The sequence below is a fragment of the Elephantulus edwardii genome, unplaced genomic scaffold, assembly GCF_000299155.1.
Source record: "Elephantulus edwardii isolate Elephantulus edwardi_28Jun2011 unplaced genomic scaffold, EleEdw1.0 scaffold00226, whole genome shotgun sequence".
Taxonomy (NCBI): domain Eukaryota; kingdom Metazoa; phylum Chordata; class Mammalia; order Macroscelidea; family Macroscelididae; genus Elephantulus; species Elephantulus edwardii.
In genome coordinates, this window is record NW_006399976.1 from 489,256 (window position 1) to 515,706 (window position 26,451).

Below are 26,451 nucleotides of genomic sequence, written 5' to 3' on the forward strand. Positions count from 1 at the left end.
AATCAGATGTAGGAGTCTCTGGGTGATACTGGATTGCTAACTGAAAACTAGTGGTTTGAGTCACCCAGAGGCACTTCAGGAGAAAGGCCTGGTGATCCAATTCCAAAAAAACCCCACAACCACTGAAAACCCTCCAGAGCAAAATTCTGCTCCAACACAAATGGGATTTCTAGAAGTTTGGGTCGACTTGGTGATACACACACACACACACACACACACACACACACACACAATTTGCGAGGGAAAGAGGCAGCTTGCTACCAAGCAGTCAGGAAATAAGGAGAAATATTACATTGGGCAAGTCTGCTGTCAGGCTCCTCTCCATAATACTGAAGAGCAATGATGTCATTTGAAGACTAAGGTGTGCCTGATTCAGGCCATGGTGTTCTCAGTCACCTGCTATGCATCAGAGAGAGAGCTGGATAATGAGTAAGATGACAGAAGAATTGATACCTTTGAATTGTGGTGCTGGAGAAGAAGACAACTGAATATCCTGACTATTCCATGGAAAGTCAGAAGAACAAACTGATAGGTGTCTTAGAGAAAGTGCAGCCAGAGCGGTCCTTGAAGGCAGAGATGGTGAAGCTTCATCTCTTGTGCTTTGGGCATGGAGTTAGGTGAGGGAGGCTATTCCTTGGAAAGGGACATAATACTTGGAAAGATGGAGGGTCAACAAAAGAGAGGAAACCCTACAATGAGATGGATTGACAAAGAGACTTCAGAAATGAACTTTATCTTGTGTATCAGAGATGAGGAGGACAGGACAGGATAGGGCAGAATTCAGGCTGGCTGTTCATAGAGTCACTATGAGTTGTAATCAACTCGACAGCACCTAACAACATGTTTTGAGTGTGCACGTGCTCATGTATGCACACACAGAACACACACACAATTTGCAAGGGAAAGAGGCTGCAGGAAAAGAATGGGAGCAGGAGAAGAGTGGCACAGGCATGGTTTGGAGGTGAGTTTTCAGCCGAGTGGAGAATGAATGAGGAGGAAAGATGTTGGAGGTACCTCAAGGTTCTAGGATATTGTAACTGGAAAGTGTGATGTGGGAAAAACAATAAAGTCTAGAATTGCTTTAGTACCTAGGGCTTATGGGATCTTGTCCAACATGCAAAGACTGAACCACGTGGAGCCCTGCATGTATCTGCGTTACACTCCACATCAAGTGGAGCCAGGTGATCTCAGCCTTTCAGCCCAGACTGAGATGTGTCTGTGTGCATTTTTGCAGTCAGCACTCTGAATTGTTCAGTCCCACCTCCCCCAGCCCCTTTTTGAGGCTTAGACACCAAACTTTGAGAATGTTTGGTAAAAGGACAAGCTAGAGACGATTAACTAGATAGGAGAGGTGTCGCTGTTCTGATAGAGCCACAGGGTCATTTCTGCCTCGCTCCCCCTCTTCCTCCTCCTCCTCCTCCTTCTCAATCCTTCTCCTCCTCTACCTCAATCCTCCTTCCCTTCCTGACAATCTTGGAGGACTTCCTGTGGGAGGCCTCTCCTGCCTTCTGTCCCAACTCCTTTTGAATTGTATTGAACTCTTGGTCGAGGCACAACTGGGACTTTGATGGAGATGGGGTTGGTGGGGGGCAAGGATGGCTCTCAGCCTACAGATCCTTCCATCCTAAGATCTGCCTGTGTTAAACTCTCTGATGGCCTCTCTCTCTCTCTCCCTCCCCCTTTCCCCTTTACCTCCCTCTCCTTCCATTTTTATTTCTCCTCTACTTGACTTTTTGCCTGTTTCTGAATTGGCCTCTGTCGGTTTCTCTTGGCCTTGTCTGTTTCTCTCTAAATCCCTTTTTTCTGTCTGATTTCTCTTTTTCCTCTCTTGGTGCCTTTCTGCTCTGTGTCTCTTATCATGCCTCTCTTGCGATGTGGGTTTCTATATCTCCCTGTCTCTTCCCCACCTCCCTCCGTTCTCTCTTTGCTCTCTTTGACTCTCTTCTCTGTTTCGGGGTGTTTCTGTCTCTGTTCTCCACCTCTTTTCCCCATTCCCTTCCCTATCTCTGTCTCTCTCCACAGTCAAAAAAGCCAAGTTTGATGATGCCCAAGGTAAGTGTCTCTTCTTGCTGTCCTGTCCTGTGCTGTCTGTCTGTCTGTCTCTTCATCCCTTGGAAAAACTGGGAGGGTCTGAGCTAGCAATGGGACGTGGGCTTTATGCCTAATGAGCATCAGAAGGAGCTGGGAGGAGCTTCCACAGGTTCCCCACAGGAGATCCCTGAGCCCAAGACCCTTCCCAGGATCCTGAGAAGTACAGCCTGTAGTCCTCCATTATGGCTGTGGGTGGGAAGAGTAGGCCCCAGATAGGATGCTTCTGCTCCCCTTTCTGGAGCCTCAGTTTCCCATCTGAGAACCAGGGCAGCTTAGACAATGGCATTGCCAAACTGCAGCTTAATCATCCTACAAGTCCACTTTCCTGCACCCAGGCCCTTCCCTTGTACTTGGGGACTCTGGAGGTGACCTGGGTGTGGGGCTGCACTATTGTGGTGGACCTGGGGTGCCTTGAGCCCACAGAGCATGCAGGGACCCAGTGGGGAAATGTCTAGCTTGGGAAGGGGCATCGAGGATCCCTGAGTCCCATGCTATCTCTGACTCTGCTCTCACCACTACAGAGAAGCTCAACACGTACGTGACCTTGAAGGTGCAGAATGTCAAGAGCACCACCATCGCTGTGCGGGGCAGCCAGCCCAGCTGGGAGCAGGACTTCATGTTGTGAGTCTGCTGGGCAGGTCCGGATCATCTGGGACTCCCCTCCCTCTGCCTTGAGTCCAACTGCTTCCCCATCTCCGAGGCCACCAGCCAAGTCCCTGCTGTGCCTCGCCTCCGTCCTGGCCTCCTGTGCCAACCACCTCCTGCAATCTGTTCTCTGCCAGGCAGCCAGGGGGATATTTTTAAAACTGCAAATCACATCCTGTTGCTCCCAGGTTCCAAACTTGCCCATGGACCTGAGAATAAAACCTGCTCTCCTCCCACAGCCCCTGATAACTCCCTTCCACCAGCATCTCCCTCTGTGGCTCCCTAGCCCAGCCCCATCCCCACTGTACTGCCCTCCCACTCAGTCAACCAAGTGTTCTGCCCCAGGACCTTTGCACATGCTCATCTTACTCCTCAGCTGGCTCATTTTTTGCCCTTGAGTATCAGCTTTGTGACACCTCTTCAAGGAAGCCCTCCCTGACCTCTCTCCACAAGCTGTCATTTCAGAGATTCCCATCCTTCCTGGCCCTCAAGATAATTGATTGTCTGAGATATTTGTGTGATTTTGTGACACACTGTTCTGTACTGGGCCAAACCCTTGGAGACAGTCTGAGAGGAGGGATCAAGTCTGTTTGTGACCCTCCACTCCCTAGTACAGGGACTTACTTACAGCAGTCAGCATTCAATAAATAATGATTTATTTATTCACTGCATGAATACATGGCCTAGACTCTTGCTCTAGCCTGAAGCTTGCAGGATTTTGTATCCCCTACTTACAAAACAGCTTTGTGCTCTGCCTATTCTAAAACATGGAGAACAACTTGTGCTGGTCCGATGTTAGTGCTTTGCATATACTGAGTCCATTCTGTGCACAATCCTGTAAAGGGATTGCTATCATCATTCCCATTTGACAGATGAGAAAACAGAGGCTCAGAGAGACAGATTCACCTGCTAACATCTCATAATCTTTAAATAAATTGGCTGGGATTTGAACTCAAGCACTTCAAGTCTGGGCTATTCCCTGAGCAGAGCCTGGGTAGGCTTGGTCACTGTGGAGAGTTGGAATCCTAGACTAAAAAACATTCCAGAAAGGAAGGAGTTGGATCTCCAATTCTAGAGGAGGTCCCTAATTCTGGGAGAGATCCCCAATTCTAGAGAAGGTCAACAATTCTGAAGAGGAGAGGTGGTGTGTTTCCCCATGTACTAAGACATGTAATTGACAGGCTAGAGAGACATACAAATAAAACCTTCCTTGGGGAAAGTCTTTGATGGATATTGAATATTGGATGTACCCAATACTTTTTCTTCAAACTGGCAGGTTTCCAGGGTGGATACTGTGGGGAAATACTTGGAGGTGAGAGCATGTAGGAGTGAGACAGTAGTCCCATGTGGTTGGAGGGAGAGGACCCCGGTTAGGATGGACGTGATAGGGAGCCAGTGAGGACTTTGGAGTCTCTTCCCTGCTAACCCAGTGTTGTTAGATCTGAGCCCACAAGAGAGGGCCAGGCAAGTTGGGAGCACAGGAGACATATGGCACCCAGGGTCTGCTGTCACACTCTGAGCTAGTAACTCCTCCCTCTGGGCCTCAGTTTCCTCTCCGTGACATGAGGAACACTGTTAGGTTGTCCCATCTCCTAGCTTGGCTAGGAGAGAGATTTGAATTCTAGTCTGCTGTGTGTCTTTGGGCAAGTAAACTGACTCCTCTGAGCCTTCTCTGCCCTCACTTGTGTCCCTCGGGACCTCTCTCCTCTCTCTGCAGTGAGATTAACCGCCTGGACTTGGGACTGACTGTGGAGGTGTGGAACAAGGGGCTCATCTGGGACACAATGGTGGGCACCGTGTGGATCCCACTGCGGACCATCCGCCAGTCCAACGAGGTATGTGATGGACCCAGGGTAGAGAGAGGAGGACTGCCTGTGAGCTCAATAGAATGAAGTAGATTCCATAGAATCATTCTCCTTTAAGAGACAAAGATGCTGAGGTCAGAGTGGACCCCATTTGCTCAAGAGTTCATGTCCCTAAAATGAGGTCTTTGAAAGGATGTTGGCTCATTTGCTTGAGGATGTTTCTGGATGGCAAGGAGTTGGGGGCTTTTATCTAAAGTGTCTCCATACCCTCCCTTTCAGGGATGAGGTATGGGCATATGAGACTGCACCGATACCTGTCTATCCCCAGAGAGACCTCTCTCCCCATAAGTTTCTCAGACTCACCATGTGGTCCTTGAGTGGAAACGTCCCCTCTCTGAACCTCAGTTTCCTTATCTGTAAAGTGGGGTGCAAACACTGTTCCCAGGGGAGGGGTGAAACAGTAAACAAAATGCCTCTTATGAAAGAAGGGAGGTCACCCACTAGGACCCTGCCCCCTGTCTCCCTTTACCTCAGGAGGGTCCTGGAGAGTGGCTGACACTGGACTCCCAGGTCATCATGGCAGACAACGAGATTTGTGGCACCAAAGACCCCACCTTCCACCGCATTCTCCTCGACACCCGCTTTGAGCTGCCTTTAGGTGAGTGTGAGGTTCTTGCCTAGCCCCTCTCCTCTTCTTGGGGTCACCCAATGAGGCCAAGAAGATAGCTGGACCCTGGTGGATGGGGCCTGCCCTTCCTCCTGCAGATGAGGGTCCACTCCCCAGAGGAGAGCTTGTTGGTATGCAGGGGTCAGCTGCTCATGTGTCTGCCGGCAGTGTAGACATGGCTTCTCAGCCTTGCCCTTGTGGGGAGGCCACCCCTAGGAGGGGAGGGGCTCAGGGCTCAGGGCTCAGGGCTGACCCTTGCTTGTGCCTGGTGAGACCTTAGACGGCAGCAGAGACCTGAGTGAGGGGAAGAGGCTGGGACAGAGAGATAGAGAGAGAGAAAGAGAGAGGCAGAGGTAGAGAGAGAGAAACAGACAGAGATAGAAGGACACAGGGAGAGACAATGGACTCAAGAGACCCAGAGAGAAAAAGACAAATGGATGCAAGAGACCTGGAGAGAGAAAGAACTAGAAAAATAGAGAAAAGCAGAGAGAGAGAGGCACTGAGATAAACAGAAACAAAGAGAAAAGCAAAGAGACAGACACAGGGACAGAGACAGGCAGAGAGACAGAGGCGTTTCCAGGAGGACATGTCTCTCCATTGTCTTTTGAAGATCCCATGAGGTGCCCCTCCCCTTCAAACAGGGAGGATGCAGCCACCCTCCAACCTCCATCGACTCCCAAGGCAATCCTGGAGGGATTGGGGGGTGTCCTGTCCTGTGTCCCCTTCCCTCAGTTACTCAAGACCAACCTTCCACCACTGCCTAGATTTTGCCATAGACCCCAGAGGCCGGGCCAGAGCCCGCTAGGTAGGCAGACACAGGATGCTGGGAGAAGGCTGAGGGGCAGAGCAGAGCTTCCCCTCCCAGCCCGGCCTCTGCTTCCAGACATTCCCGAGGAGGAGGCGCGCTACTGGGCCAAGAAGCTGGAGCAGCTGAACGCCATGAGGGACCAGGATGAGGTGAGCATCTTCCCTGCCTCGTTGGTCTCTTTTGGCCTCTTTTGTATCCTCCTCTGTTTCTCACTCAGCTTGCCTTTTTCTCCATCTGCATCTGCACACTTTTAAATTGACGACCGTGCTAAGAAATGCATTTCCCCCCCAACTGTTTATGACTGCCATATGAATGATGTTCCTTTTTTTATTAATTAAAACGTGCAGGACGGCTACAGCCGTCATTTTGGCAACGTGTTAAAACAGTGGCTCATGTGGCTCAGTCGCGAAACAATTATGGGATCCCAGGAGCACAGACTCCACCAAGCACATCACACTTCCAAACAACTCAAATTCTGCATATGTGAAAAGCTCTTCAGGGGCTACGTGGTCCCTGGAAGCACTTCTTCCACCCTCTCTCTGCCCACGTATCCCCAAGGTCCTCAAGTGACACTCACTCTCCTAAAACTCCTTCCTGCCTCTAACCCAGTCCCCAAGTACCTCCTCTTCGGTTCCAGCTCCCTTTCTTCTTTGTCCTACATCATTACAAAGACCCCCTTGGAGCCCTGGAAGGCAGAAAGGAAAGAGAGCAGGAAAGAATGAGATGGCAAAGGCACAATATTTTCCAGTGGGAGGCAGAGAGTGAAAGTGCAACGGAACCAAATGAGTCGCCACAGAGCCAACCTTAACTGACTTACGGTAACCCCATGTGTAAGAGGGGGGCTGTGCTCCACAGGGATTTCAGTGACTGGCTTTTGAGGAGTAGATCACTCAGTTCACTCGGCCTTTCTTCTGAGACATTTCCCAGCAATCTCAGGCCTCCAACCTTTCAGTTAGCAGAGAAGCACACGAATCAGTCATTTGTGTCACCCGATGTCTAAATTATCTCAAAATTAAAGTCAAAGTCTTTGCTATTGAATCCATGGGACCGGTTCACTGCTGACCGACCCTCCAGTGGGTTTTTGGAGGCTGCAGATCTCGCAGGAGGAGATCGCTCATCTTTGTTCTGTGGAGCTGTAGTTTGGAGCTGCTGGGGGCTTGGAGCTGTCAGAGCTGTGTGACCTTGTAGCTGGAAACATAGCTCTCGATAGACAACGCCAAGAGCGCCCCTTTAGTTATCCAGTGTTGCTGGGTGATGTTAACAAATACTAATGGATTTTTCTTCATTTTAAGGGGCCTAAGTCTGAATTCAGGGCTCCAGCTCTGGAGGAAACCTTTCTCTCTGCTGGCTCTGGGGGAGGAGCTTTGTCTCTTTTGACTTCTGTGTCTCAGTTCTTGTGTGATCTGCATTTGATTTGGCAACTAGCTTTCCCCATGTAACCCCCCCCCCACTTGCTTAATCTGCTTTTATATCCCACATGTTGTTGTTGTGAGGTGCTGTTGAGTCAAGTATGACTCATAGCGACCTGATGAACAAAATATCTGAACCCTGTTCTATCCTGCACCATCCTAACACATCCTGACACACAGCAGCCCATTGCAGTAGTCACTGTGTCAATCTACCTGGTTGAAGGTCTTCCTCTCGCTCGCCAACTCTCCACCCTTCCCAGCATCATGTTCTTCTCCAAGGAATAGCCTCTCCTAGCAACATGTTCAGAGGGGAAGGCTCATCATTCTTTCCTCCAAAGAGAACTCCAGCTGCACCCTCTCAAAGACATAGCTGTTCGTTCTCTTGGCCGTCCATGGGATGTTCAGGGCTCTGTTCCAACACCACAGCTCAAAGGTGTCAATTCTTCTGTCATCCTTATTCATTGTCCAGCTCGCAGATCCCAAAAGAGATTAGGAATTCATTTAAGAGCTATTCTACGCTAATATTACATAATTGATGTTAACAACTCAAACCCATCCCCAAATGGGGTTATAAGACAGATATAAAGATTAGGATTCATGGTACATATTTGGGGATGCAGAATTCAATCCATAACAGCCAGGGACTCCAAAGGAGCAACATTCATGTGTTAATTCATGTGTTTGGACTTTTGGCCAAACTCAGCTTTATCTTCTTCCTTTGGTGTCCTCCCTTCAACTCTCCTGTTGCTGCATTTCTTCCTATGTGGTTTTTGTTTTGTTTTGTTTGCTTTCCTCTATTTCTGCTTCCTCCTCTGTGTGTGTGTGTGTGTGTGTCTTTTATCTCTTTTTGCTTTGTCTCTTTCTTTATATCTCTCCATCCCTGGATATCTTGTCCTCTTTTTTTCTTTTTCTCTGTCTCTCTACTTCTGGGTGTCTCTCTTTTTCTCCTCTGTCTCGATTTACCTTTGCCTCCGGGTGTCTCTCTCTCTCTCTCCCCCTTCTTTTTTTTTTAAAAAAATTTTTTTTTTAATTTTTTGTGTGCGTGTACCGTCAAATCAGATCTGACTGGTACAGGAGGAGATTGCCCCTCCTTCCCCGGCAGAGCATCTGGTGGATTCGAACCACGCACCTCTGGGATTGTAGTTGTAGCTTCTCTCCCCCTTCTTTTAATCTTTCTTCCTCTGTGAACACCTTTGTTCTTCTCCTCCAGAGGGAGTGGACCAGGGAGGCAGGGGCGAGTCGGATGAGAAGTAGAGTCGTCCATCCTGGTTCCATGACATCTACCTCCCTCTGACCAGCTCTCTCTCCTTCTCTCTCTATCAGTACTTTCCAGATGAGCAAGAGAAACCCCTCCCTGTTCCCAGCAACCAGTGTTGTAAGTACCTCTCATTTCCTCTCTGGGATGAGCCCTCTCCACACTATGACTTCCCTGCTAATGAGTCATTCCCCAGACAGATGGGTCCTGACAGTGACCATGGTGTTCTGCTTCTAGAGGCTTGGAAAGAAGAGTTTGGGGACTTGGTTTGGGTCCTGGTTTGCTATGTGATCACAGGCAGGTCAGTGCTTTTCTTTAATCATTAAGGCCCCTTTCTGAAATGGGCCCTCTTCAGATGCTTGGAAGGACCCAGGGCGTCTGAAGGCATAAAAACATTCTGCACACTCTTCAATTCCCTGTGTAAGATCCTGGATAAGGGTCTATAATGTCTTTTATTTTTAAAACAACCCACACAAAACTATTCATAGGCAGCCAACACATCCATGCCTAATGGCACAGAGAGACACTAATCAAATAACACCCTCACCCTAGCATATGGACAATGGACAAAGGCTGTTTCATGTTCCCATTTTTATAGATAAAGAAACCATAAGTCCAAGAGAAGTGACTTGATCAAATCTTGGCTTTGAAAGTAGCAAAGTCAGGATTTGAACTCATATCTCTGGGACTCCCACTTCGCTTTCCTTTCCACTGTGTCATACTTATTAAGTATTCCGATGGTTATGTTACTCGCCTGCTGACCCCTCATTATGGTTGGCGTTGTCAGTGTTGGTTGTCTTCCCTGACCCTCTGGACATTCGGGGACCACCAGATTCTCCCCACTAAACCCCCAAGCCCAGATCACTGCTGTTGAGTTAGTTCTGATTCATATCAGTCCCACAGAAAAGACACCACAGAACCACCCCATTGGGTTTCCAAAGCTGTAAATCTTTGTGGAAGCAGGCTGCCCCAGCTTTCCTGTGGTGTAGCTGGTGGATTTGAACCACTAATCTTTTGGCTAATATCTAATGCTAAATCAACTGTACCACTAGGCCTCCATTTCTTCCTAAAAATGCCCTCCAGGTCCTCTTAGTGGGGAGGAAGTGGCAAATCATACAACTGGAGGGCAGGTACCCCCCACCCCCCCAGGCTGTGAGCCACTGATACCCTTCTCTTCAGCTTCCTCTTTTTTCCACCTGCTTTTTCATTCTCTTTCCTCCCATCTCACAGTTTTTCCCACCCCATCCACTGTTCCCCTACATGTCTAGGATGGTGGTGGTGAAGCTTAAGGGGAAAGAGCTGGTGTTCCACAGGGAGGGGATCCTATTTCTTCTCTCACTTGGGATCCAATATTGAGTGGGTCTCTTGACTTCTCTTGTGGGAACTGTTAGACCTTAATTTTTAAGAAAGGAGGTCTGTACAAGGTGGGGGCGGGGCAGGCTCAGGGCTACAGAGAGCCTCTGGCAAGTGGAATGAAGCTAGGGGAGATCAGATCTGGAAAAGGAAACGCATTGCTCAGCATTTCCCCCCAAGTCCTTTTGAGAATGAGTCATCACTGCCATTTCCCAGAGGAGGCAGTCAAGGGTCTAAGGAGTGTTGTTCCAGGGTGTCTGGACATTGGGCATTGGGAGTGGGGGTGGGAAGGCCTGGCTCTCTCCTTGGCCCTGATGCTCAGAGGATGTGTGGCTTTGAGCCACTCACCCCACATTTCTCCACTTATGAAGTAAGAGAAGATGGTAACACCAACTGTACAGTGGGGTTCTTGGAACTTAGGGCTTCTAGGTCAGAGGTCCTTTCCCTGTCCTCAAGTCAGGAGGGAGGCCCGGTGGATCCTGTAACTTCCTGCCTGAGCCCGTGGGCTCCATGAGAAAAAGAGCTAAAATGCCTTCCTCTCAAGATGCTGTGGGCTCCTGGGCAGCAATGTCCAGTGTCAGCAGCAGAAATGATCTTTGGGGAGGAGGGGCATGAGAACAGTGGGGTCCTGGGACATGGGAAGAGATGGGAAGGAGGATGAGAGAGCCCTCCTGTCTGCCCCCCCTCGCCCCGTGTCCACTCCTCTGCCCGCTGCCCTTTATTATCTCTGCCCCTTCTCTTTGTAGGCAACTGGAATTATTTTGGCTGGGGTGAACAGCAGAGTAAGTACTCAGCTATTCATTCTGGGTGGTCATGGGGAGGTGGGTGCAGTGGGGACCCTGAGGCCCCCACCTACTGCAACAAAAAAGTGGGGAGCTGGCACAGCTCATCCTGTGCCCTCCCACCCCGCCCTGAAGTTCCTGTTCTGCCTGATGGGCAGCGACGCTGCCACGGGCGGGAAGAGCCCACTGAGAGGGGTGAGCATTTAGACTGGAGACTTTATTGTCTCCAGCTGGGCACAGTGTCACCCCTACCCGTGCTCCCAATGTATGACCTCCCCTCCCTTCCTGTGACCCCTTTTTGTCTCCCTTCTTCCTTTTCCACTAGGAAATGGCCCAGTGTTATTCAAACTAGGATGGTGATAATGGGGTCAGAACAGGAGAGATGATCTCAGACAGAAGGGCTAGGCAGGGACCCTCAGGAGGATGTTACCCCAAAAACTTCAGTCCCCACAGCACCCCTCTGCAACTCTTCCTCCATTTTGCCCCCAGAAGAAGGTAGTACGAGAGTCTCTATTGCTTCTCATCTTCCTCCTTAAGGAACAGCTTCCTTTTCCCATATTTCGTCCTTTAGAGAGAAATTCAGTCCTCCTCTTGTGAGTCATGGAATAATAGCCTTTTCTCTCTTCTACCAACAAGAATGTTTCCTCCACTTCTCCCCTTTATCCTGGTGAGCCAGCACTACCCCACCCTTCCTCTGGGACCAGCGGAAGGAAAGGTTTACCAACACCATGATCCACAACAATTTGTCATAAGCAAATTGGTTAGATAGCAAGTGTAGCCAAAATAGGCATCTGATGCATGGCTTGGTAACAATCACTTTGTCACAAAAGAGATGATGCTGTTGAGTGAAGGCATTTTTGATTCAAACCAATTTGGTTAAAGCTGATAATTAGGTCAGAAGCAAAGACAAAGTGGCCAAAAAAGGACTTAGCCGGAAGCAAGCCATTTGGACAAAAATTATTTGATAACAGTCAGAATCTGGGCAAAAGCAAATCCAGTCCAACTGAAAACAACTGCTCCCCTCAGAAGACAGTTTTTCAGAGGGGAAATTGGTAAACACATGAACAGTTTTATGTGATTTGGTTTGCAACATCGTGGCAAAGTGAAGGATAATTTGGTAGAAAAATACTGATTTGGCTGAAGACAATAAACCCAGGTATAGAAATGATGTCGGTCAGAGAGGAAATGTGGTTCCATCAACAAAATAAGCAGTTTTGTAAGAGATTTTTCACAGCATTGCTATTTCAGCTGATGCACACAAAAATCTAAATCACAGGCATTTACAATAAATTTGCCTTGACATTCGCCTGTCGTGTCAGAACCAATACACAGCCCATCAAATAGTGGTCATGTATCACATGGACAAGAAGAGCTTGTAGGTCACAGTGGCTCAAGTCAAATGAGAAATCAGGAAACAAGAGATATTTTGGTAAAACTTTGCTAGCTGAAAATGAAATTAAGATTTTTTTTTCCCTTGGGAAGCTTGTCAAAAGAACTTTATATATAAAATACAAAATTCCCTTTTGAACCATTAAAATGTTTGGACCTATTTTTCAAATGTATAGAAATGAATATAATTAACTAAAAGAATTCTCTCCTCTCCTTCTCCTCCTCTTCTTCCTCCTTCTCTCTCTCTCTCTCTTTCTCTCCTTCCTTCTTTCCTTCCTTCCTCCCTCCCTCCCTCCCTTCCTTCCTTCCTTCTTTCCTTCTCTCTCTCTCTCTTTCTTTCTTTCCTTCTTTCATTCTTTTTTTCTCTCTCTCTGCCATCAAGTTAGTACCTACACATAGCTGTCCCTTATTTGGGTTTCCAAGGCAATTAACGGCACAGGAAGAGGCTGTCTTTTAGTCTCCTACAGAGCTACTGGTGGGTTTGAACCACCAAAGACACTCAGCCTTTGAATCTACAAGGTGACGTCCAACAAAGTACACCACCAGAGCTCTCAATTTCAAAACGTTAGAAAGTTAAAATAATAAAAAACAGACAAGCATTTGAGCAAAAAAACCCCACAGAAACAAACAAAAAACACAAAAATCCAAAAACAACAACAACAAAAAAAACCCAAACCAACACCCCAGTTTCTTGTTTAATTCAAAAGCAGTACAGTCATTGTAAACATTCAAAAGGCACAATATATACAATGGTGAAGTGCTCAGCCCTGAGGAAGAGGAATGAGGTCCTGATGCATGTTCCATCATGGGTGGATCTGGAAAACGTTTTGCTTAGGGAAAGAAGTCAGCCATTGAGGGATAAATATTACGGGATATAATTGTATGAGATAAGCAAATACATGTTGAGTTAGTTGCTGTTGAGTTGATTCTGACTTACGGTGACCCCGTAAGTACAGGCAGAGGAGAACTGCTCCATAGAGTCTTCAAGGCTGTGACCTTTTGAAAGTAGAGAGCCAGGCTTCACTTCCAAGTGACCTCTGGGTAAATTTAGAACTGCCAGCCCTTCAGCTTCTAGTCAAGTACTTAACCAGTTGTGCCACACAGAGTCTCAAGCAATATACACCCCAAACCACTCCTACCAAATCGATTCCCACTCACAGTGATAGGTCACAATAGAAGTACCAGTTAAGCTAAAAATAAAAATAGAGTTTGAAGCTCAACTCAAAAATCATATGTCGGGATATTTTACAAAACCAGAACTTAGAAAGTCCTTTGTCAGGACATTCCCTAAAACCAGAATTTAGAAAACCCTATGTCAGGACATTTTTCTGAAACCAGAACTCAGAAATCCTATGTCAGGACATTCCCCAGAACTTGTTTCCCAAGACCAGAAACTTTATGCCCCACTAAGCCCCTGTAATGACCCTCTATAAACCCCCTGAGCCTAACCCCCAGTGCTACTCCCCTCGCTGATAGCCCAGCGTGAAATAAACTGAGAAATGTTTCTTCCTTGGCTTGGTTCTTGGCTTCAATCTGAAACCTTTCAGTACCCTATGGGGTTTCTGATGCTGTAAATCTTTAGAGGAGCGGACTGCTTCCCTTACTTCCTCCCATGGAGCAGCTGGTGGGTTCAAACCCTGAATCTTCCAGTTATCAGCACAACACTCAATGTTATCACATCACCAGGGCTCTTATTAGACAATAACAGAAACCAAAAATGATTACTGGTTACCACGGGTTAGAAGAGAGAGGGGAAAGGAGGAGTTTTTGCTTGCCAGACATCGAGTTTATTCTAATAAGGCTGGAATAATTTGGAAAAGGATCATGAGATTGACGGCACAACTTAAGGAATGTAATCAGCATCACTGATTGTGACATTGTTAATTGGTGTGTGTTTTGCTGTATATATTTTCAGCACATTTAAAAAAAAATCAGAAAGAAGGGAGTAGGCAGTTGCTGATTATCCTGCTACGTCGAGGCGTTGCTGTTAGAATTATTTTTAAGGTTTAGAGCTCAATTCTTAACGAACTACACCAGTAGAGCTCCTTAAAAAAAAGTAGGTGAAGAAATGCAGAGAACTCTGATGGCCTAATGGATAAGGAATTGTGCTGCAAACTCAAAAGTGGGAGGTTCAAATCCACCAACTGCTCTAGCAGAGAAAGATGGGTAATTACCTCCTGTGCAATTTCCAGTCTCTGAAGACCCGTTGGAGGCTCAGTTATTCAGTTACGCGTCAGCTCCAGCTTGGCAACATGAGAGAGTTTAAGAGAAACATTTTTCTGAAATCTGTTTTTACTAAGAAAAATCAAACATCTTTTCATTTTTATTATAGACTTAAAGTCTGGCAGCATCCTGGATGTTCTCCTTTAGTAATAGGTTCTGCATGAGCGCCAGCCTTGCCAAGTTAAAGATAGAACCTTTTTGGAGGGAGACAGGATCTGGCCACAGGCTCTGGCCTCATGTTTTGAAGGGAGGCACATGTTTCTGCATTTGTGCATTTAGGTCTAAAGGCCACATCTCCAAATAATCAGGAAATCTCTGAGTTAAAGACTATTTATTCCACTTGATTTGCCTGGTAGCCCCTCAACTTCTCCTCAGATACTTTCATGTGTGTCCCTTATGGGGAACCCACTGTGATGGGAAAACTCCTCCCATTTTCAGAGTCCCAACAATGGCAAAATTTCTTCTCAAAACATTTAAGCTGAAAGACACCTTCTGATTTGTCCGTGTCCTCTCCACAATGTAGGATTCACCTTGAACTTCAGACTTCAGGTCCAGTTTGGTCCATGTGAGTCAAAGCAGGGTTTTCACCTCCCTTGTTCTGAAATTTATACCTTTATTAACATGACCCAAGATCCTTCATCTATTCTGTGAAAAGTCTCTCTTCTTGGATTAGCTGCCATTGAAGGACCCCTTAGACTAGGAGACTACTGCTCTCACTCTCTCCCATCCTCATCTGCTCCTTTCCCATCTTCTTTCTCTTCCAGATGATGACCCTGACAGTGCAGTGGATGATCGTGACAGCGACTACCGCAGCGAAACCAGCAACAGCATCCCACCACCATATTACACCACGTCGCAGCCCAATGCCTCCGTCCACCAGTATTCCGTCCGCCCACCACCCCTGGGCTCCCGAGAATCCTACAGTGACTCCATGCACAGCTATGAAGAGTTCTCTGAGCCACGGGCCCTCAGGTAGCCACTGTGGGGTGTGGGGGAGGTGTGAGTGAGAGTCCTTTTTATCCCCTAGAGAAGTAACAGAGTAAATAAAGCAAGAATTTATCTGGGGGTGGAGAAGCAGACCAAGAATAGCATTTACTCTTTCTGTGCTCACAAGCCTGCAAGAAAATGCCAAGAGCTTGATACAGTTTGGCAGAAGAAAAGGAGAGAAAGCAGGAGGCTCCTGCGTGGTTCCCTAAAATATGAGGGCTCCTGGCCGCTGGTTTTAAAAACCACTCTTTCTCTTGTCTTGTCTGACTGGACTGGGAGGTAAGGGAGAAATGAGAATTAGCAGGGGCCAGTGAGGAAGAGTAATGTTGGAAAGAGTCCCAGGAGCAGATGGTTGGTGGCCCCAGGTGGCCCTGCCCAGACCTCACTAGTGGCCCCTGACTCTGTGTCCCCACATGGCAAGTATGGGCTCTGTTCAGTCCAGCTGCTATAATTTCATCCCAGGAAGCAGACTGTCTCTACACCTGTTGGCCAGGTGGGTTCCCACACCTCATGGGCTACCCACTGCCTTGTGATGTGTGCTGGTCGTTGAGCCTTGGAGACTGAAGTCTATACTCGCTGGCCCTCCTCACCACCTCCTGAACTGCCTGGGTTTCTAAAGCAAACAGGATGTTAAGCAGGTTCCATACGTGTAAGACATTTAGGGCAGCAGCTGGAAGTGCTTCATGGTGACTGTTAAGTAAACAAATTATACAGACAGTGGTGTCAGAGCTAATTCTGTGCCCCATGATGGTCCAGCACCTTTATGGACCACATTGGACAAATGGAGAAATGAGGCACAGAGAAGTTAAGTAAGTTGCCTGAAGACACAGAGATTATAATTTTTGGTAGTAGATCCTCTTCCTAAATTATTGCTCTCAAACAACTCCACCACCACCCCCCCTCCAATGGCAGAAAGTAAATTTTGGTTTTTCCATACTGATTTTTTACTACTGCTGGAGGAAGGAAATATTGTATCCTGGTATTCCTCTACTGACAAAACGGGACTTCTCTTAATATAACTCAATATAACCCTTGGAATAGAACCTATACTTCTCTTAATATGACCCCAAAATGTTCTCCCATAGATTCAATCCATGTGCGTATTAACATAGCCCAATATCCAACATTAGAATTTTAGACTCCGTTCGTATGAATCCCAGGACCTCCTATGAAAATCTAAGAGGCATCCCAAGTAACTCAGGTTCAAGACTAGGGTAAGAAAAAGTGAGTGAGGCAGATGTCTCAGGTATAAAATTCCAGAAAGTGTCAAAGCATTCAGTCATCAAGTAGATCATATTCCATGCAACATTTTAATAGAAATTAATGCAAATAAAGTCATTATGGGGAAAAAAATAAATTAACTGTACCCTTAAAAGGGTGAATTTTACTGCATATAAGTAACGGCACCAATAGCAACAAAGTACACTAAGAAAGTAAATTATGAATCATTCATCTTTATGCCATCAAGGGAAATAGATTTCAGCACCGCGCTGCACAATAGGGTAGCTGATCTGCATTTGGCTTATTCCAGTTTAATTTAAATAAATGAGGTGAAAATTCCATTCCTCAGCCAGAGCAGACACATTCCAAGTGCAGTGGCTGGTGGCGACCATCTGGGACAGCACAGAGAGAAAGCATTTCCATCTTCTCAGAGTGTCCTGTGGGACAGTGAAGGAAGGGCCCGGGGAAATGTGCAATCTGAAGAAAACCTGCCTAAAAGTCCCACTCCATCTTGAGCAGCAGCTGATAGAATATTTAAAGCCTCATTAATTTCCACCCCACACTGGCTCCGACTTGAGCTATTATTGGAACAAAAGTTTCAACCACTGGAAATCATTGAAGGACAAGGGATATATTAAATCTAAGACAATCTTGACTCTTTCAGAAGAAAAGAAAGTCTTATTTTAAACCAAAAACAGCAGAAAGTAGGAAAAGCTTTGAGACCTTTCTTTCCAGGAGAAACAAATTCTTGGACCCTTTTTTCTTTTTTAAAAATTTTATTTTATTATTATTTTTGTATGTGTGTGTACCATCAAATCGGATCTGACTGGTACAGGAGGAAATTGCCTCTCCTTCTCTAGCAGAGCATCTGGTGGATTCGAACTACATACCTCTGGGATTGCAGTGCAGCTTCTTGCCACTAGGCCACTAGAACTCCTTGGACCCTTTTTTCCATGGCTGTCTGGACAAGGCAGGGGTTCCCCACAATCTTTGTGAGTGTCCTGTGACCAGACAGCACAGGATGTATGACACTCACATAACAAAGTGCAGCTGAGGCTCACACAGAGGGAGTGAACTGACCGAACTACAGAGCTGAGTGTGCATCAAGATGCATTATTGGCCATGCCCGTCTTTCCCTGGTAGATCTGGGTGTTCCTGGGGTGAGGTGAGGAAACAGGAAGGAGCTCCCACTGCTCACACCGTGATCTGCTCACAGAGCTGAATTTTGAAAGTGGGAAGGGTCCTGGGGGCAGAACACATGGGGGAACATCTCCAGCCACCCAGTGAGTGGACGAGCACAGGAAACCAATAGGAGATGGCAACTCAGATCCACTGGGCTCGTGCTTCATTCTGTTCACTCACTTGGTCACTCAACAAACATTTGACCCTTGCCTTAAATGCCTCTTTCTTTCAATAACTGGGGACCCCTTCCTCGGTGGTCCCAGGAACACTAAAAATCATAATGAGGTTTCTCTCTCTAGTCCGTGTGTGTTAGTTGATATGCTCAGTTCATTTGAGAAGCCATCATTGTAAGCAGCAAGTGGGAGTGACGCGAGTGGGTTTTTATAGATTGCTAGAGATGATAGAAGGAGAATTAATGCCCTTGAGCTGCGGTGCTGGAGCAGAGTATTGCATATTGATATGGAATATTGATGGTATCATGGACTGCTAGGAAAACAAATAGGGACATCCTGGAGAGGGTAAAACAGGGCTGCTCCTTAGAGACAAACATTTTGGAGCTCTGTCTGACATACTTTGGACATGTTGTAAGGAGGGACCAGTCCTTGAAGAGGGACATCATGCTTGGGAGGGCGGAGGGACAGCACAGGAGAGGAAGACCTGGATGAGATGAACTGACTCAGTGACTGGGGTAGTGTGGGACGCTGTGTCAGAGACAATAAGGTTGGCTCAGTATAGAGCAGGGTTCAGAGCTGTTGTACATAGAGTCACTATGAGTCTCAGGTGACTTGACGGCACATAACAACAACTTAAAGGTACAGGTTCGAACCCATCCAGTGGCTCCATACAAAGAAAAGTGCACCCAGTGATCTGCTTCCACGATTACTGCAACCAGGAAAACCCCGGGTCAGTTCTGTGCTAACAGTTGCTGTCCCAGGCGTTGGAATAAATTTGGTGGCCCTGGATTTGTGTTCTTCCTTGTAGATAGTAGAGGAAAAGAATGTGGCAGGTGAGAAGGTTTTTATCTCTCCCAGCATGTAAACTCCACGAAGGCAGGCATTTGCTCTCTTTTGTTTATGACTGGGTGTTCCTGTGCGAGGTCTGGCACACTTTACTAAAAAAAGAGAGGAAAAACAAATCCATTAAGTTGATTCTGACTCATAGTGACCCCACGTGCTACAGAATAGAACTGCTCCCTTGTATAGGTTTGAACTGCCAACCCTTTGGTTAGTATTGTTGTTTGTTGTTGTTGTTGTGTGCCGTCGAGTCAGAGCCAACCCATAGCTGCTCCAGTGATTTTTCAGAGACAGCAAATTGCGTGGCGAGCCACATGCCTTTGGGACTGCAGTGCAGCTTCTTACCACAAAGCCACCAGGGCTAACCGTTTGTGGTATCCAGGGACCTGGCACACAATAAGAGCTCCATGACTGACCAGCCTTGCTGTGCCCTCAGCCCCACAGGTAGCAGCCGCTATGCCTCCTCGGGAGAACTGAGCCAGGGCAGCTCCCAGCTCAGCGAGGACTTTGACCCGGACGAGCAGAGCCTGCAGGGCTCCGAGCTGGAAGACGAGCGGGACCGGGACTCCTACCACTCGTGCCACAGCTCAGTGAGCTATCACAAGGACTCGCCGCGCTGGGACCAGGATGAGGAAGAGCTGGACGAGGACCTGGAGGAAGACCTGGAGGACTTCCTGGAGGAAGAGGAGGAGGAGGACTTGGAGGAGGAGGAGGAAGAAGAAGAGGAAGTGCCTGATGACTTAGAACTGGAGCGGGGCTACTCTGAGCAGGAGGAGCCTGCCGTGTCTGAGCCCAAGGACTTCAAGCGCATCAGCCTCCCACCAGCAGCCACTGAGAAGGAGGACAAGGCTCTGGTTGCGTCCACCGAGGCCCTTGATGTGGCCAAGGTGGTCCCTGAGGCAGCCGTGCCTGAGGAGGGGCCCCCCGCTGAACGGACATCAGAGCCAGAACCCCCCAAAACAGACGAGAGGTAAGTGAAGGAGACCACATGAGTGACAGGGGCAGAAGCCCAGATAGGATCAGTGAGGACCTGGTGTGCTGGCCAGAGGTCTTCACAGGGTCATGGAATTAGAAGCGACAAGATGGATTGGGGAGGTCAGAGGGGTCAAGCGGGACTCTGAAGGGGGTCTTAGGAATTGGGAGGGAGCTGCAGGGCTTGTCAGGGTTGGAAGCCACAGAAAGTCATAGACTTTGTAATTGAAGGTAGGACTCTGGGGCGCTCTTGCACAGGGATACAGGGTCCAGGGCTGGGGAACTGAAGGCCTCAGAGGTGTGTGGGTGGGTGGCGGAGGGGTGAAGGACTGATGCGAGGGGTCTCACCTGGACCACAGTGGCTCTGAAGGGAAGACAATGGGGTTATGGAAAGCCAGCCTAGAGGCTGACAATGCACCTGCTTTAGTTTCAGGCCACGGGAGGATGAGGAAGGCCAAGAAGGTCAGGACTCCATGTCTAGAGCCAAGGCCAATTGGCTTCGAGCATTCAACAAGGTGCGGATGCAGCTGCAGGAGGTGAGTGAGAGCCCCCACCCCTACCCCCCTACGTAGGTAAACCAGTCCTCTAACCACAGGCTCTTGGTTTGACCGTGGCCCGCCTGTGTGCTTCCTGGCCACGCCCCCTCCCAGCCTGTGCCCCACCCGCTTTCAGCCTCTTGGTGCCCCACCCAGACCACAACCAGTTCAAGGTCGCACTCCTGCCTCACCATGTCTAGCACCCCCTCCCATTTTGGGCATACCCTTATGTGCCCACAAACAGCCCAGGCACCATCCACAGCCAGCTTGGTTTTGCTTTTACCTAGCGCATACCTACTCCCCTCCCTCACATGGAACTCCTTCCTTAAAAGATGGTGGGGAGGTGGGAATGTGGCCTGGACCTTTGATCTCAGCTGAGATCTGGGTGATGAACAGAGACTGGTCAGGGGCAGAAGGCAAGGAAGGTAGACCAGCAGTTGGCACAGCCAAGTTACTGCAGCAACTGTCCCAGGGCAGGAGAGCAGGTCAGATGAGGCTCCCGGCAGTTTAGGGAAGGTCTGAATCTCATGAATGTAGCCATTGAGAATCCTCCATTGTTGGAGATGATGCTAACAAAGTCTCAGGTTTAAAAGATGAGGCTTAAAAAAAAAAAAAAAAGATGAGGCTTAGCTCAATGGCAGAGAGGAGCTCATCTGCCCCCAGCCCATTTTACAGATGAATAAACCAAGAGCCAGAGAAAGCCAGTGAGCTCCCGAAGAACAAACACATAGCCAGGACTAAGACTCATGCCTCAGTCTGACCTGTCATGCCTCAGTGCTGCCAGTCCTGAGAAAAACAGATACAGTCACAGAGACCATGTCTGTTTGTCCATCCTACAGGCTCGGGGAGAAGGAGAGATGTCAAAATCCCTGTGGTTCAAAGGCGGGTGAGTAAAGACGCTACGGAGAGAGGATTTGAATGCAAAGCTCAAGGCAGGTTTACCCCAGGGCCTCAACACAGCAAGGGGAGCTGGGTTTCCATTAATGAAAGGGGCAGAGAATGCCTGGGCCAAGTAACCCAGCCCCTCTCACATGGCACTCACTAAATTCAGGAATTAAAGAAAGTAATATATTTGCTGGGAGCTCTGGTAGCTTATTGGTAAGGAGTTGCATGGCCAACCCAAAGGTAAGCAGTTCAAATCCACCAGCTGCTCCATGGGAGAAAGAGAAACAGTTTCCTCTCATGTGATTTACTGCCTCTGAAAACCCACTGGAGGGTCAGCTATGGGTAGGTTCTGACTTAACAGTACATGACAACAGCATTTTAATTCTCATAGCAAACCCATTTCACAGATGGGGAAACTGAGTACAGAGAGGTTTGTGCCTGGCCAAAGCCACTTGAATAATTCAAGACCATTTCCCCTTTGAAATGAAAGATGAAGAAAACCATTTCTTGTTCCTTAGGTGTGTAATGCTGGAAGGAACTACGTGGAGTTTCTGATTCTTTCATCTTCTCAGATTATTGCTAAAGTTGCTGGTTCTTTGATCCATGACAATTGTTTGGACGTATGGTCCCTGGGTAGCACAGTCTACCCAGAGGCTCCCTGAAAGGAAGGCCAGCTGTCTGTTTCTATTAAGATGACAGCCAAGAAGACTCTGACACGGTTCAGTTGCTGTGATTTGGAGTGGACTCAAAAGCAATGGTTTCTTTTCCAGAACTTGGATGATGGAGTTAGAGGATCCAAAAGAGTTGGGTTGTTTTTTTGTTTTGTTTTAACTTACACTAACGCTTTAAAGAAGAATCCCTGAATGGCACAAATAGTTAAATGCTGGACTACTAACCAATAGGTTGGCCGTTCAGATCTTCCCAGAAGTGCTGCCGCAGCAGAAGGCCTAACAAACAGTATCTGAAAACCCTGAGGCAGTTCTGCTCTGCACTCATGAAGTTGCCATGGATCAAAAGGACCTTGACAGTTACTAATAACAAAAGCAATGTTTTCAAATAGTGGCAACATAATGACCTCTTTTGCTTGTAGATTCAAGCAGGCAAACAGCAAATGTGACTCTCAGCATCCTGAGCAGGTGTCCTGGGTGGGGTTCCCTGGAAGCAGAGCTTAGATGGATGGTCGTGTGCAAGATTTATAGCAGAGGAGCCCTCAGAAGAAACGCAGGAAAGTAGCAGAACTGAGATGTAGTGCAGGAATCGCCACCCAGCCTCACTCAGGCTGATCCCACGAGTATGAACAGCACCAAGGGTCTGTCCAGAGTCACTGCTGTCAGGCATCTTTCTCCCTGGTCATTGGAAATTCTTTGGAGAGAAGCCACACCTCTGAAGCCCCCATGGTATGGGGGCCCCTCTCCATAAAGGGGATCCAGATGGGCCACTATAGCATCCACTTCACCTCACCAACTAAGCAGAGGCTCCAAGAAATAATATGCAACCCCAGTTTCTAGTTCCCTTGTCTATATCATAGCAGCCCCAAGTGTTACTGAACACTAACTACATCATAGGATTTGCTTGGCTGTATCTTTATCAGAAGCAGATAGCCAGGACTTTCTTCTGTGGTGCTGATATGTAGGTCCCAACTGAGAACCTTCGAAAAGGTTTTTAGGAACCTTTTGGCTAGCAGTTTGGTGCTTGGTTAAATAGTTATGCCTCCTTGGGTCACTTAGTGGCATAGTCCACGAGTTGTACTGCTGGGCCAAAGGCTATGTATTTCAAACTACCCACAGCTCCTTGCAAGAAAGATGGGCAGTCTCCTACTTAACATTTATGGCCTTGGAAGCCCCATGGAGGGTCACTGTGATTCACAATGAAATGGACTGCAATGAGTTTAAGGCTTTTTTAGGAGCTCTGATGGCCTAGTGGCAAGAAGCTGCATTGCAATCCTGAAAGCACATGTTTCAAGGCCAGCAGCTGCTCCCTGGGAGAAGGATGGGCAATCTCCTCCCATGGAATTAACTTCCTCTAAAAACCTGCTGGAGGTTCTGCCATGGGTCAATTCCGACTCTACAGTACACAACTACAACAACATGAGTTGCATTGACTTGATGGCAACTGCTCTGGGTGACCTCCCCAGATGACGTCTGTATGAAGACTAGGTTAGATAGGGGAGCTTGAGTTCTCAGTAAGTCTGCGTGTGTCTTGCAGCCCCGGTGGTGGCCTCATCATCATTGACAGCATGCCGGACATCCGCAAGCGGAAGCCCATTCCCCTCGTGAGCGACCTGGTGAGCACGTGCCCCTCCCTCTCTTGGCTGAGCAGACTCACCTGGAGCAGTGTGCATCCTGCACCACTGCCCAAGGTAGCCCTGGGTGCTTTGAGAGTAAGGGGTTCTCTGGGACTAATGCGATCTGATTTCTACCCACTTGCTGCGTGGACACACAGGCCATGGTGAGTGACAGTGACTGAGACCCCGGAATCTATTTTGCAGACCTCCCGTCCCCTCACTGGGATAGTCCACCTTGCCTAAAGTCCATGTATCTTGGGGAAGGGAGGGACTTGTTATGGCCTATTGCTTACGAGGGCAGGTGAAGGTGATTAATTTCCCCTGCTGAACTGCTGATGGTTTTGCTCTGTGGCCATCACCATAGAGGGGAGCTAATCATGGATCCCAGATCCCATCCACAATAGCTAAGAGTCTCCCCATCCACCATGATCTTTTTTAATCTGAATCCCATGTCATTTCTCTATTCTTTGTTGCTCCTGGCTGCTATTGGTAACTTGTTTCCAATACATGACTGACTGACCCCACCTGTGGATTCTGCCACGGGGTCTGCTCCCGTGGATGTACATGGCCCCTCTTGGTCACAGTCCCTTGTCCAGTCCCGGAAAGCCGGCATCACCTCGGCCTTGGCCTCCAGCACATTGAACAATGAGGAGTTGGTATGTATGTACTTCCCTAGGTCCTGGAAGAGAAGGGCTGGACTGGGGGGAGGGGTGTCCCAGAAGTGGCACACCTCTTAGTAGGGAGGGAAGCGAGGTGGAGACGGGGATTATGCCTCCCTGTGAGCAATCCACTCAATTTCCTGGGATGACTCTGGCAGCACGAGGACTGGGGTTTCTTTGCGACCTGTTTGTGAGACCTCTGTGCCTTTGGCCACGCCCCCTTTTATCACAGAAAAACCACGTTTACAAGAAGACCCTGCAAGCCTTAATCTACCCCATCTCGTGCACGACACCGCACAACTTCGAGGTGTGGACGGCCACCACGCCCACCTACTGCTACGAGTGTGAGGGGCTGCTGTGGGGCATCGCACGGCAGGGCATGCGCTGCACCGAATGTGGCGTCAAGTGCCACGAGAAGTGCCAGGACCTGCTTAACGCCGACTGCCTACAGCGTGAGGGCGGGGCAGGGGTGGGGCTGTGCGTGGGCGTGGTCACTGGATGGGGCGGGGTCCGCGCGGCACAGGGGCGGGACTCCACGCACTGAGGCGCCTCGTGGAGCGGCGCTCTGGGCGGAGCCTCGCACTGGGCGGGTCTTGAGGCAGAGCTCCACAGAGTGAGGGGCGGGGCTCTGCTGGAAGGAGGAGAGGACCTGGGGTGGGTTTGAGAAGAGGGGTATGTCTCCCAGACCAGGCTAGAGGATAGGCGGCATGACAGGATTTGAAGAAAGTTAGCTTAGTTAGTTAGGTTAGGATTGGCGTCAAGGCTGCAAGGCAAAGGGAGGAGTAAGAATCCTTTGGAAGTGAGCCTGCGGACTGGGAGAAGGAGAAAGCTTGGGATGTGGGGGAGGTGGAGTATGGGAGAGGTAGGGGGTAGAGGGGCTTTAGGGCTAGCGCCTAGATGGAAGGGCGCTCAGGATAGGAGGGAACTCAGAAGAGGAGGGACTCTGGAAAGGAGGGCCGACTTGGTACGAGAGAGGAGGGGTCTATGAGATGGGGCGGGCACGTGGAGATGCCTCCAGGCGATGGCAGCCCCATCTTCTAAGAGGTCACCTGTGCCTGCCCCCATGAGTTAGTGTCACTGCTGCGCCTCGGGCAGTACCTTCACGCACCCCGGAAGAACTGGGCAGGCCTGTGACTGGGGTCGTGTGGCCACTCATGCAGGGGCTGCGGAGAAGAGCTCGAAGCACGGGGCGGAGGACCGCACGCAGAACATCATCATGGTGCTCAAGGACCGCATGAAGATCCGGGAGCGCAATAAGCCCGAGATCTTCGAGCTCATTCAGGAGATCTTCGCTGTGACCAAGACGGCTCACACGCAGCAGATGAAGGCGGTGAAGCAGAGCGTGCTGGACGGGACGTCCAAATGGTCAGCCAAGATCAGCATCACTGGTGAGGCCACGGGCAGCCCAGCGTTCCAGCTCCTCCCCGCGGTGCACGAGCTTGGGCGTGCCACGTGTGTTCTAACAGATGTTCTCACAACCAGAGCCTGAGGATAGGATAAGTGCACGGGGTATTTACCTACCTGGGCCGTGTGCTCAGAAGACCTCAGTTAGGAGAGGATTGAAACAGGGAAGAAAGGCGCTCTGCAGGGCTCCAAAGATCAGGTGACAGCGATGGGCTGCTGGAGCCCAGCTCTGCTGAAGATTTCTGAGAGACAGACAGCTCACATCTCAGAGAGACCCCATCCAGGTGAACCCAAGGGCGAGAGGGCCAAGGTGTTTATCACCAGTGAACTTCCTGGAGAAGAAAAGCCAGAATTAGAGTTTTAGGCACATGGGTTATTTAAAAGTGACCCCAGGAAATCCCTATGGGAAATAGGGAAGTGGGACAGAAACAGAAGGCGTCCTGCAGGGGGCGCCAAAGAGCAAGTGATGCGGCTGGTCACCTGCAGGGGACCTCAAGACCTCTGACCGAATGGTTTCCCCCAGAGGTGAGGAAACCTAACCTCATTCTCATTCTTCATTGTCAAAAGGCTCCCCTATCTTTTACTTCTAGAACAAAACCCCCCAAGCAGGGTTACAGGTGTCCCACTGAGCAGTATGTGACTGCAACTCCCCAGATGATGCCAGCCTCAGCATGCCTCACCCATGAGTACACTTTTATGTATCTGTCTTCTATGTGTCTACCAGTGGTCTGTGCCCAGGGCTTGCAGGCAAAGGACAAGACAGGTTCCAGCGACCCCTACGTCACTGTGCAGGTTGGGAAGACAAAGAAAAGGACAAAAACCATCTATGGGAACCTGAACCCTGTGTGGGAGGAGAACTTCCATTTGTAAGTGCCTGGCTG

At 48.8% G+C, this 26,451-nt stretch overlaps 1 protein-coding gene across 1 annotated transcript in view; it reads left to right on the top strand.

Moving 5' to 3' along the window:
• The first annotated feature begins 867 nt into the window (after window positions 1-867).
• Window positions 868-26,451, top strand: part of UNC13A (unc-13 homolog A (C. elegans)) — a 62,128-nt gene continuing 36,544 nt past the window's right edge. Inside the window, exons 1-18 of the mRNA XM_006898311.1 lie at window positions 868-952; window positions 1,996-2,052; window positions 2,613-2,712; window positions 4,454-4,571; window positions 5,076-5,199; window positions 6,092-6,165; window positions 8,749-8,800; window positions 10,780-10,815; window positions 15,192-15,399; window positions 19,267-19,800; window positions 20,230-20,338; window positions 21,178-21,224; window positions 23,429-23,507; window positions 23,666-23,671; window positions 24,092-24,163; window positions 24,399-24,618; window positions 25,327-25,554; window positions 26,295-26,436. Of these exons, the coding sequence (XP_006898373.1) occupies window positions 868-952; window positions 1,996-2,052; window positions 2,613-2,712; window positions 4,454-4,571; window positions 5,076-5,199; window positions 6,092-6,165; window positions 8,749-8,800; window positions 10,780-10,815; window positions 15,192-15,399; window positions 19,267-19,800; window positions 20,230-20,338; window positions 21,178-21,224; window positions 23,429-23,507; window positions 23,666-23,671; window positions 24,092-24,163; window positions 24,399-24,618; window positions 25,327-25,554; window positions 26,295-26,436 (2,291 nt within the window). The remainder of the gene's footprint in view (window positions 953-1,995; window positions 2,053-2,612; window positions 2,713-4,453; window positions 4,572-5,075; window positions 5,200-6,091; window positions 6,166-8,748; window positions 8,801-10,779; window positions 10,816-15,191; window positions 15,400-19,266; window positions 19,801-20,229; window positions 20,339-21,177; window positions 21,225-23,428; window positions 23,508-23,665; window positions 23,672-24,091; window positions 24,164-24,398; window positions 24,619-25,326; window positions 25,555-26,294; window positions 26,437-26,451) is intronic.